The sequence below is a fragment of the Plectrocnemia conspersa genome, unplaced genomic scaffold (assembly GCF_051122295.1).
Source record: "Plectrocnemia conspersa isolate PC_06_02 unplaced genomic scaffold, ASM5112229v1 ptg000003l, whole genome shotgun sequence".
NCBI lineage: Eukaryota > Metazoa > Arthropoda > Insecta > Trichoptera > Polycentropodidae > Plectrocnemia > Plectrocnemia conspersa.
In genome coordinates, this window is record NW_028277167.1 from 1,681,164 (window position 1) to 1,694,748 (window position 13,585).

A 13,585-nucleotide genomic window follows, 5' to 3' on the forward strand; every position below is an offset into this window, starting at 1 on the left:
ATTAACTTTTACTTTTTCATTTTTTCAGAAAATGCCCGTAAATCTGGTACGAGAGTCCTAGTCCATTGCCAGGCTGGCGTGTCACGGAGTGCGACGATAGCGATCGCCTATTTGATGCGGTACCAGCGGTTGTCGATGGTCGACGCGTACAAACTGGTGAAGCTAGCGCGGCCTATCATCTCGCCGAACCTCAACTTCATGGGGCAACTAGTCGAATTGGAGCAAACTCTGAAAGCCGGTGGAGCGGGACCCTCCTGAGGGTCTCGGCGCCGTCGCCGGGGTCGTCCGGCCCGCGGTGTTCCTCACAGGCCGAGAAGCCTCCTAATAGACAGAGCGAATGAAGCCGCTTCCCGAGAGAGGGCGTCGCCGACGCATCGCCTAGGATGACCGACGCGGGAAGAGAAGAGAGCCTATGTAAAAGCGTATATGTTTGCTACCAGTTTTCACGCCACGTTTACGTACTTGCCCTTTGATTTAAGTTTTATTCGGCGGTGAAAACTCGGATGGTTATTATATATGCGTTTGATTATAGTGGACCTAATTAATGTTAATAATAAACGAACTGATTCTTAGCGTAGTTGTAAGGATACATCTTACGGGTTGATCGTATCTAAATACGTTGACGCACATCATTAAAATTGTATAATATTATATCGATTGTTATAGTTTGTGTTTATGATTGTATTAAACGTTTGGTTATATTTTGTATAGTTTAGTTAAAGCACCGGCCTGCACTCGATACATATGATCCATGTGCCTTAAGGCTAGTTTTTGAGAAAATCTACTTAGGGAAAGATGTCGTGCTTGGGAATTATTTAGTGCCATTGATAAAAATCTTTTATAATGTACAACTATATGACGAATAATATTTTCTGAGAATTGCCAATTGGCGGGAGATAACGCTACAATATTTTATCATAATTCACATGACGCCACTGGGATCTACATATAATATGATTTATTAGAATAGAGATTGCATTAAAAAATGTATATAAATTAAAGCTAGCTTATGGTAATGTAAAATAATGCCAATTTCCTGCCCTCGAATAGCATGAAAGATATTCTAGTTTAAATTTTACTATAGATAAAAATAAATAAATATAAAATTATTAATTTACATATTGAATATTATAGATAAACTGTCCCAAGGTACGACATTTTCTCCAATACCAAACTATGTTTTATAAACATCTAGGAGTTTTACGTTAGTCGAGTACAAAGTAGCGTTTTTACTGCCTAGGTAAATAGACTTTTGTTGTATATTAAAATCGCCATATCAGTATTAAAAACAATAAATGTACGAAATCGATACTTAAAAAATATATAATATTAAAATAGACGACACAAGTGCGCTTTAGATAGTGATTCTAATCCTTAGTTATAGTTATCATTAATGCGTTGCGAATAACTCGCTTGTAAATTTTTATTGTTCCGAATAGTTTGCTTACTCTTTACTTTAATTTTTAAAAGATATTTATTTGTGCCAAAAGTGAATTCATTCAATTATTGCAACAAACGAGTTACGTTGTCCGTTTAGGTTATATTTATATAGATCGATACAATATATATATATCTCAATGTTTTAGTTTAGTAAACACTTATCGAGCTGTTGTCCGTCATTGCGACGGAATGGGTAAAGCAAAATCTAGTCTTATTGGGATAAGAGGCTGTGTTAATATTTCATGTATATTATTATGTATAATTATTATAATTTTAGACGATACGGTTATATTGTCTCTGTAGATTTTTCGATTTATTAATTTACCACAAACACTCAATATGAGGCATACACTATTTATATCAAACACGAACGCCTCAAATTGCCTTATAATGAATTCGTATTTATTTTCACGTGTATATTGTTAATTGTGTAACATAATATTCTGTAGATATGAATTATTGCCTAGATTAGATCGTAGTGGTTGGTTTTTAGTTTGGCTGCTAATGAGTAAACGTGTATATTGTTTATGATGTAAATGTATATAAATTATATGTACATAAGCGACCGTGACTGTACATATGTATGTACAATAATATCGTGGTTTGCCTTTTTCGAAAGAAATATCATTTTTTAATACCGTTACATTGTGATTGAATTATTTTTAAACCACACTATTCACACGTGCCTCCTAATTTATAATATTATCAAAAAATAAAAAAATATTTATATGAATACTCTGGTGTTTCATTTTGTGCGTTCTTTGGATACGTTTTGGTGTTTCGGTAAGTGGCGGCTAATAATTTTCAAAGCGTTTGAGTGTATATAGAAGGGGATCAATCCCCCCACGTATGGTTGATTAAAAGGAAATGTGGGAGTGTTTGCTCACTATGACAAAGATTAGATAGAACGGACACGTGTAAAGGGACTCGATGGCTGATTCACTTATCACCCTTTCAATTGAGTTTCTTTTGTGTATTGACTCCAAACAAGATAAACTTTAGAACCATATATAAAAATATATACATATATTACCTTATGAAATTGTTTCTCAGAATTACCGCTAATAAAAAGGTCTCAGGCTGCTGGTGACCCTGACTGAGTGACTGTCTCACTCTCCGACTGTCTGTCTCTCCTCATTGGAGTCCAGGCTCATACTTAAGTTAAGGGCTTGCTGGCCAATCGCATATGTGCAGCGATCTTCCTACCAATCGCTGCTTCATAGAACGTCGAAATACGTCTACGCCTTTAGAAGGCGACGTTCGCTCGTCCAAGGTCGTATTGCATTTTTGGAAAAGTCATGGATGTGGCGATTTATGATATCCGTGACTGTTTCACCACAAAGATATTCTCTTAACGATGGAGAATATTTACTGTAAACTCGTGTTCCGTGTGGTCCCCAAATCCTTTATGCCTGCAGTACACTCTCTGGAAGTTGGCCAAGGTTGGCTAAGGACGGAGAATGTAGTGGGTTACTTCGGTCGAGTTCAGTTCTGCCCGCTCTAAAATCTCTCGGAAGTTGTCCAAGGCTACCGAGAACTGGAGGTAAAGTGTGGGTAATTCAGTCGACTAGGCAAAGCTTCGAGCGCTTCCGAACATTGTCGGCAAACGGACCGAAGTCGGAGCTGCTCTTTCGAGCGCGAGCGGTGATATACTTCCCCTTTCGCTCTCTCGCGTGTTAAGTGACGACAGGGAGAGAGATAATGATATGGTGTTTCGCAAATTGAGAAGGAACGAGTAACTCGGTTCAATTTCAGTATGCGCGTAGGCGTCCTATGGTCAACGCGCACGTCGAGCGCTGCATTGTAGTCACGTGGTCAAGTTATAATACCACATGCTTATCGGGGACCTCAACAGACTCTTACTGACATCTTTGAATATTTTAGGGCACCAAAAGGGATTAATTATATTTTTGATAGTATATTCTTCTAACAGATATCGTTTTTATATATTTTTCATATAAAATTTAATAATTAGTGGTACTTGATTTTGTTAAAGAAAATCGTTTCGAATATCCTTATGTATTTTCCTAGATCGGTTTATATAAATGTCACACCATAACGAATTCTTATTTAGAATTGATGGCGACAAATTCTAGGACAGTCACAGATGTGGTGTTCGTATTCTGAAGTATCATTTTTATGCCTTATGGCATTTTTCAAAAGCCGACAAAGATTTTGCGTAAATTGAATATTTAAGACCGAAAAGTTTTCATTGATATTGTATTGGTGGTTTTATAATTATCAGTAGCGTAATTTTAATAATATGACAATTTAAAAATTGCGATTATTTGGCACATTTTTCGATCGCGCGCAATTATGCCAGCTGTACGTGACAGCAGCCGCCGTGTGGACGTCATTCACGGCCGCCGTCTGGATGGCATATGAAATTTGTGGCAGTGTGACCGCTACTCGGAAGTTGGCAGCCTCGGCCGACTTCAGTTGAACTTCGGTTCGGACAACTTCTAGAGAGTGTAGTGCAAGCATTACGCTATTATGTTTGTCTCGATTGTTAATAAATGATCGTTTTTGGGCACAGGCATTAACGCGAGTTTAGGGTTTGAGACAATGACCCTTTTGAATGAGGACCCATTTGTGTGTGGTCACTACAACAGCATTGCCCAATCTCCAACTGTAATTTTGATCAAATAAGTTAAAATAATACACAAAAACCCGTAGTTTTTTAAAAATATTTTTATAACAATCTATTTTTTATCAGCAAACTTAAGCTATTTAAAAAAAAATATATATCAACACTCAAGTGCTTAAATTATGACCGTTGTGCAGAAGCTATTATAAGAAAAGTAATATGTAACAAAATAGTCTGTTTCTGGTTCAAATCGTCGCATTGGCCAAACTTGCGAAAGAAGGAAAGAGCCAAGCACATGCTCTTCCGCAAAAAGAGTATATAAGCACGAACATAGCATTCTCACGATACTTTTATAATACACTTTAATCTAGAGCAAGTCAGCATTTAACTTACCTATTTGGGAAGAACGAAACTTTAGCCGATCTCGCACTAAGAGGAGCTACGCCAGATACCAACCAAGACGACTTTAAGAAGGCCGAGGAAGCAGCCGCTTTTTATTTCACGTCAAACCTGGTCCAGCTACAAAGTCTGAAATCTAAGAACTTATTTCGATCTTCTTCAATAACTTTATATTCCATAAAAAAGAGCTATTATTTGTTTTTGCTATTTATAAAACATACGTATCAAGTTAAGTTCTTCAGTGACGGTGCGATCACGAATTTACTACAATGCTAATCATTAACGCCAAATTACAATTAACTGCTTTTCAACCACCGCACTCAAATCTTCACTACAATGTTCTACTAGTAATTTAAATATGACAGTTTTAACGACAGTAATCACATGATATATTGGTTCAATATAAATAGATGGACCGCACTTCCAATTGAATTAAGAACGAATAGATAAATTTGTATACCCTGCGAGTCCCCCCATGTGAGAAAGTCTCGTCGGATGATATCATCACGTTAATGAGATGACGAACGCTCATCATATACAATATCTACTATTATATATCCCGACATGGAATTGCGTTATGTCAATTCGATCGCTTACTACATGTATTTGTTGGGGTCGGTGTATTCAATTTACTACCCCGATTTAACTTGTATTGTCGTAGCTGACTCACTGATATCAACACTTCTCCCTTGTCGGATAATTGATGCAAACAATCGAACGGAAGGGGGTGATTTTGAAAAGAGGGGCGTACTTACTTAGGCCAAATTGGGGATACTTAAACAAAATGATTAAATATTTTTGCATTCCGTATATAAGTATGATGGAGAAGAAAATGTACCGTACGACCTATTGGTAATGATAATGATAGTGGAATATACCGTTAAAACCAAAGAAAACATTGAGGAGAATCTTGCCATTTGATTGAACTTGGCGTACTTTTTTTGATCTTGGCTTTTCAAAGCATTTCTGCTCAGACAATTAGACCTTTATTTCAATTTCATAATCATTCAACGCGTATTATGATGCAATGTAACAGTTTTGGAACAAATTTGGCTGCTGCATAAACCGTAAAATAAATTCTTAAAAAAATTGTGATCCAGCGATTTTTAACCGCAAGATCCTTAATATTTTTCACATCAAGATCAAAGACAATAGTACCAAGATGGTGTTATTATAATCACACCACGTATATAAATCAAATTATTTCTTGCTGTCACGTTAAACAAAATATGCGTATGATTAAAAGATAAAACCCCTTGGTATGTCTTCTCTTTAAATAGAAGGGGCAAAGTTTGGTGAACTGGGAAGCTCAAGTTTAAGTAGCGGTTTTTGAAACAATATAATCTCTCCCTTAACTAGTATGGTAATTTTATTCCATTTATTTAACCACAATCTATGATAGTTACCATTTTGTAGATGTATATATTTTAATGTATATTTATAAGCAAAAGTGTATTATTGTGTTTCTTGTCATTAACTTTTAGTACCGAAAAATACAAGTACAAAGTAAGTGCTAATGAAGTAATAGTAAAACCATATCAATTTTTTAGATATTATTTATATTTAATAAATGATTGGAATAACAAAAAAAAATGAAGTACAACTGATATAGCAATGACACTAGAGTGGAAAACATTTGTGATGTTATGAAATTTGACAGACTTAATAATAATCTATGGAACTTTCATTATATAATAAATAACGGACTTTAAAACACAGATTGAATCAAATATTCTTTACATTTTTTTTTATAGTATGACGTACATATTTTACAATTTTAGTGGGTCAGATTTCGACTGAGAAAAAATCCCTTTGTCAGATCTAATTAACCACATTCAAAGTCGAAATACAAATCAAGTTGTTATGAACAAAAATAAGATTAAATACCGCTCTTTAAAAGGACAAACATGATTTATATAATTTTCATATAAATTAGAATTATTTAATTTAGATAAGCACCTCTCATTTTCTTCAAACCTTGCTCCCACAGACTTTATTGCAATGAATCATCTACAATTTTAAAGAAACATAATAAATAAGATATAAAATATGAATGGACATATTATTATAATCAACAATAATATGGTGAAAGTTTGCTGATTTTACTATAGAAAAGTAAAACACAGAATCATAAATTTATGAAAGTCATTATCTAAGTATGAATTTGTAATTCTGAATGATCATAATATCGCCATAAAAATGGAAACGATTAGAATATACATATATTATATAATATTTAGATGAATGTTCAATATAATTAGAGTAATGTGTAGAAGTAGGATATATCAATATCTTAATCCTCAATTATATTATTTTCTGCATAAATACAAATGGCATTTAAATTAGGACATGAGCAATAACAACAACGAAACTCATAATAACATGAGTGAGTCAAAGTGATTTTCTGATAATCGATTAATTAAATATTGCACATTTAATTGAAAATTTTACTAACAATTTTCCACTCAATGTAAATTATATATTTATTTATTTAAAAATACTGCGATTGAAAACTAGCTCATTACATTATTATAAGTAAATCAGTAAATAAGAAAGAGGGGTATAATAATTTAAATAGTTATCAACAATATTTTTAATAAATGCTTCGCTGAATTTAATTTATTTATTCCTAAATGAAAAAATATACATTGAAAAATTAAAAAAAAAATCTTTTCAGTAAAAATCAATTCTGTAATTTTCTCGATTAAAATAGTCATATCTATATGTGTAAAAGGCCTAGATGTAGTATATTCTTCTATCTTAATTTAATAAATAATAGCATCCAAGCATAGCATATCTGAATTGCACATTTCAGAGAATAACCACCGTTACCAAATGTACACAACACAATTTTAATCTACCGTTACACCAAATTTTCTGGTTCTGTCTCAAATCATCTTCATTGGATAAATAATCAAGGAATGAAAGGGGCGTTGAACTTTTCCCCACTTCACAATGATATTAGCCAGAACTTCCGTACGTTAATCACTAAATTCCTATCTCACAGATACGATAGAAATAAAAAAAAAATTGTATTTTAGTCAATATTATCGATTTGTACCATTCGTCTATCGTGCTTATCTATATATATGTAAATATATAATCCAGAATACTACAAATCTAAATCAATTCCGTCTGGAAATGGAGTAAAAACATGGCCAAAGAACTATGCAAAATTAACGATTCATTTCTTAATATATTTTCAAAAACCGTTTGACCTTACTTTAACAAATAAATGTCTCAGTGTCGAGCAGATACTAATCACCATTATTAAATGCATACAATGCAATTTTAATCTACCGTTACGCCGTTGTATACACCAAGAGTCTGGTTCTGCCCCAAATTATCTGCATTACACAAATTATCAAGGAGCGGAAGGGGCACTGAAGCTCTCTCCAATCCACAATGATATATAAGCTAGAACAATTTCCCGCAAAAAACAGTTACGTTTTTATATGCTACGTAGAGCAGATTATTACAAAAAACTGGAATATTGATGGTTTTTGGCCTTTTTTTATAAATATATTAACAAGCTTTTAATTAAATAATATAAATATCAGGGTTTTCGCAAAGAAACCGACAAAAATGCTTTAAAAGATCAGTTACGTTTTTGTCTATTAAAGCAGTTATATTTATTTATTTAAATTAAAATAAGACTATTGTAACCTAACTAAGGTTACCCCAATGCATCACGATTGTTGAAAACAATATTTGTATTATTTCAATACACTAAAATAATATATAGAAAGAAGCAAAATAAAAAAGTACAAATATCATAACCAAACCAGCTCCTCGTAGCTGACCTTAAACATGTCAATGTGCAATGCCAGCGTATTAATAAGCCGGATGGCAACAGTCATAGGCGAGTCGGCAAGTGCGGACGTCTTAGCCTCAACGGTCAATAAAAGAGGACGCGGGTATATTCATTTGTTAAAAAGAAAAAAAAAAGATTCGCAGATAACTTGAAATTAAAATATTGGGGTTCTTGCAAAGAAGCCGATAAAAAATATATAAAAAAAACAGTTCTTTTTATATATATTAAAGCATTTCTCTGCTACTGAGAGCAGATTGGTTTATGAATACCGGAATATTGGTTTCAGTCAAGACTGAACTTTATTTTTTACTGAGAGATTAGTTGAAATCGAATCAAACTCAGCCACGCCGAATTAACCGAAACATACGATTTTTCTGAGCGTCTGATTTGGCCCAACTGAGTAGTCATTCAGAATCTCCAAGAGCTCAACTCAATCTTCAATTCGACTTGAAGACTACACTACATAAATTGTGTGCCCAATTAACAAATTTATATAAAAAACTTTGTAATACTTAAAAAATACAAAAACTAACGCGTGTATCGCCGGTTTTTGTATAAAACTATTGTATATAAATAAATGTAAAAATATATAGGATTCAATACAGTTTTTTTCTATGTAAATACTTCTTTTACAGCACTTTTTTTTGACAAGCTGCTACTAGAAATTAAGAGCATCTTTATGTTGGACTATATGTATATACAAGTTAATTTAAGCCAAGTTTTAGACTAGATTATATGGAATAAAAACAGATCTTCTGTGAAGAAATTTACTTAAAAATAAATGAAGTTATTTAATTTTTAGGCGACAAAATATTATAAGATTTAATCTCGGCAAAATAATAAATACAGCTTTATGTCACACTTAGTCATAAAAAATGATAAAAACTAATAATATGCGTATTCTAGTCAATATTTAATCAATATGAGTATTTTGTAAAAATAATATTAAGCAAATATTTTTAGTGACATTTTTCAAAATCATTATAATTATATTTAAAAATATTTTTTTAATATTTTGCCAAAGCAAAAATTATAAAGAACGATTTATTTGTGCAATAAGTTTTCAGAAATAATATTGACTAAAAAATATAAAAGAGATCTTACTGATTTAATTTATAATAAATTTAAATAGAATTATCGTATCTTTGTGGCAAACATCTTAATGTACAGTGTAATTTATTAGATTCATAAAATATTTAAAAAAACGTTTATTTTTACTTCAACACAATATTTAAAATATTACAGTTAATTCTATATCACTATTTTTTAACTCATATTTTAGTCACTGTAAAATTAAATTATTTAACAAAAAAAAATACTTTGCTCCACGCACCCCCTTTTCCTAGCTAAGATGAGTTACATAGGTCTTTTCCTGTACTTAGTCATACCCTTCTGCGGTTTCAAAAGTGCTCAAATCTGTTATACACTGCAAGGGTGAGTTGAAATGCTATGACTAATAAAAACTTATGGTGAAATACTACACATGAATGGGGGAGGGCATCCTGATATTGACAGCTCCGATGGGATTGATGCCACTTGCATACCAAACATGACAGGTGTACCATTCTGCTTATCTACGCACCTACAAGCCCGTATCACTAATTATTATGAATCATCATCAATGCGATTGAGCGATTAGTCCTTTTTTACATAGTGACCGTGAAGGTCTGGTGACGTAATGTTTGTTGAAAAAAACATAACTAACCAACCCCTCTGGCAAGTGCATTAATCATCAAAGGGGGTGGAATGCCACGTGGCCTCTTCATTCATCATCGGTGGTCGGTGAACTTGTAAATGGAGCGATAAGGACCTCACACATTAGCTATCCTTGGTAGTGGCGTTAATCATCGGTTAGTCATTGTTTCATCATGTAAATATAGCATTATTTTGTAAACGGTGTTTGGTGATTAATTACTTGAACGTGATGCAACAATGATTTAACTTCCTGGAAACCGATGGTCGTATAATGTTTTGATAAGGATATGTATATGTTACATAAGGAAGTTCTGGATATATAATTCAATAAAGTGGATTATAATGAAATCAGCGCATACTTTTTACAAATAAATTTATTGACTCTTTCTTATTCTTCTTGAAATGCCATGCCATGCATTCAAGGAAAATGGACTGATCAACTTCTTCGTCTTACTTGAATCTTGCCCAGAATGATGCAAGAGTTAGTATGTTGTGGGATCCTTCTGTTAAATATTTTATGTTTTAGATAATTTATCTGTACTTGGTTCAACATGGACCAGTGAATTGAATACTAGAAATAAGAGCATTTTTTGCGCACGGGCTCAATACAGTTGATAGAGTAACAGAATAATGTTTGATGAAAACATGGCACAGGGGTTGTGTCACCGGACTGTAACACAAAAATTAAATAATTAAAAATTGTTTTTAAATGCAAATTAAGCTTCTTCACTTAACTTTTTGCATACGACATTTTTCAGTAGGATTTCATTTTGCTAAGTTATGACACTTTGTATTTTTACATTGGCCGCCATTTTGTAAAAAAAATTATATATTTTTTTCATACAAAACGAACATGCTCGGTATTTCTATACGATACTAAAAATTTAATTTTTAATCTTTAAAACCAAGCAGTCAGGAGCGTTAACTCTTCTGAAAGTCTCAAAATGGCTCAAATGGGGGTCCGATCGAACTTGTACATCGCTTGTTTTAAAGCAAAAAACTATTTTTTTTATTACAAAGTACCTGAAAATATTTGTTTTTTAATGTTTTTTGTTGTTAATGATACACAAACAAATGGACAATTTTCGGGATTTTTTTATAGATAACTAGAATTAACCACAACACACTAAATGATCGTCACAGTACACCTCGATTATGAGATGGCGTCAAATTTACGTTTTGGTAAATTAAACCGCAACGTTCATTGAACGTGACGTCAATGGCATAACTAACCCCTCACATAGAACAAATCTCTTACGTCACATACACTCACATTGTATTCAAAGAGTAGAAGGAGGGCACATTATATCCTAGAGAGCAAATGGCATCCGTTACACCAACGCACGTCATAATCGCAGCATTAATCTCAGGCGCACCAAAAACCTGGGGGACCCTTCGCTAAGCGGCTTTGCACGACAACACCCAGCCCTGTTGGGTTTTAGATGAATCATCATTATTCAATAGATTTGCCAGACTGTGTTTGCTCTTTGGCGTGGTAAAAAAATGCAAACAACCGACAGGGAGATGAAAACGGGGGCTTTTTCACCCCATGTACCAAACTGAGAGATGCTCTCGTTTTCGCAGATTCAATGAATCATAGCTGGTTATTTAATTGTGTAAACACTTTAACCTTCGTAAAAATCTCACTAAGATATTCACGTTAATGTTGCATTTTTTGGTTTATATTTATGGAAAAATATCAATTTTTTAGGGCTTAGTAATTCATGAGTTCTGAACAACAAAATATTTATTTAATCGGACTGGATCATTATTTACAACAAAAACAGTTGTACAAAAATAAAGCTCCAAAGCAGTCGTTTGGTTATCGTCAAGAAATGGATACAATGCACCACAAACTGACATTCTGTCATCGCACTGGTTATCCAAAAGGTCACATTATCCTACACGACAATGCAGAACCATACATTGACTCAGCCTTAAAAGAGTCCGAGTCAATGTATGGTTCTTCACGGAATTTCGGACCTTCATATTCTAAATTCTTTGACTCCAATAATTTAGAGCAATATCTTATAAATCGCTACGTCAGACAGATTGTCCACGAGCGGCATTTTTTGAGGACATTTTTGAAAGAATATTTATTTATTGTACATATTTCTAAGTGCGTTACAACTGGGTAAACACAACTAACAACTACTAAGTAAGTAGTGAGACAACAGACTGTAAATCAGTGATATATTTTTATTAATTATAAACTTTTATTATAGTTTACAATCAATATGCACGATCTAGCTCGTATTTATTAAATATTCATCTATAAGATTAGGAAAATCTAAGAAAACATAATCTGTGATGATCGATCGGAAATATAAATATATAATAATCACTAATTCAGATCTCCAAGACGATAGAAATGAAAAAACACTTTGGCTCATATGAGATTTAAGCCCAGGTCTTTCAGGTATTAGTCGCCGACTTATACCACTGAACCATCGTGCCAGTTAAACATATTAGTTTATGTGAAGAGTATCTCTAAATAATTTTTAATGTTTCAGTAGTATATCTTACGTTTCTTCCCAACATGTTTATAGAAATTAGATTAAGCAATTTCTATAAATATTCATATAGACTTACTAAAATAATGCCAATTCACAATATTTTTAATATGTGAATAAGCATAGCAGTATGATGAAATCAGTAAACCAAGTTATTGTTTCAATATCTTAATTTGAATGGGAGATAAACAGTTAATACCTATGTATATAAATAATTGATCATTCAATGACAAATCAGATTATGAACAATAAATTTACGATAAGTATATTAACAATTGCATAGACACCACTGAAAAAATCTAGCAATTTTCAGCAAAAGAGTGAAAGTAATTGCTCATTTTTGGAAAACCTCTACACATTGTTCTCAAAAGACAATTACTCGCAGACATACGCACTTGATGGATATTAGTCATCGTTTTCGTAGAGAGGGATCTTTTTTTATTTTTTGTATTAACTCCTCCGCAGGGGTGGACACCATTGTTCGGATGGATGACATCACTAATTGAAATGAGATGCTACCAAAGAGTGACGCAGCTGCCTGGGGGCGGTCTATGGGAGGAGACCTCATAAAACTCCACTTTTTCATCACCTGGTGCCATGTTTTAAATCTATCTAATAGTTTAAATTTCATTTAATTTGCAGTGGATTTTCCAATGAATCCAAATTATTAAACATGACGTCATCTAACGATGGTCACGTGTCGCTAAAGCGATCCCCCTAAACGTGGGAACGAGACCGTAATTGGGAATTGGCAACATATTAGATGCATCATCGTTGAAAAATAAATAAATAGATTGCACCCCTCTCTAGATTTGCCCATTTTATCCTTTGATAAAGAAAATGGAATAGTGCATTATTATAATCGTTGTATTCAATCATTTTGTTGACTAATGACTAGATGAAGTTAATAGTTTACTTACGACCGATTTTTTGCATATTAAATTATAAATAAAGCCGCGCAACAAAAAATTTATGGCTCTTCTTTAAATAGTATATTTCTAATTTACACAATAAAGGTTACAGTTGCTAGCATTTTTAAGTGTAAATTATGCACTGATTTTTATTGTTATTAACGCTTCGTAATCTAAATTGATAAAAACGCAACACTAATATTTAAATAAAAATCGACTACAAAAA

At 33.0% G+C, this 13,585-nt stretch overlaps 1 protein-coding gene across 3 annotated transcripts in view; it reads left to right on the forward strand.

The window, feature by feature from the left end:
- Positions 1 to 2,175, forward strand: part of puc (dual specificity phosphatase puckered) — an 80,798-nt gene extending 78,623 nt beyond the window's left edge. For all 3 annotated transcript variants that reach the window (XM_088182167.1, XM_088182168.1, XM_088182169.1), the window contains one exon: positions 29 to 2,175. In XM_088182167.1, coding sequence (XP_088038293.1) covers positions 29 to 258 — 230 coding nt within the window. In that variant the 3' untranslated portion in view covers positions 259 to 2,175. The remainder of the gene's footprint in view (positions 1 to 28) is intronic.
- The last annotated feature ends 11,410 nt before the right edge of the window (positions 2,176 to 13,585 follow it).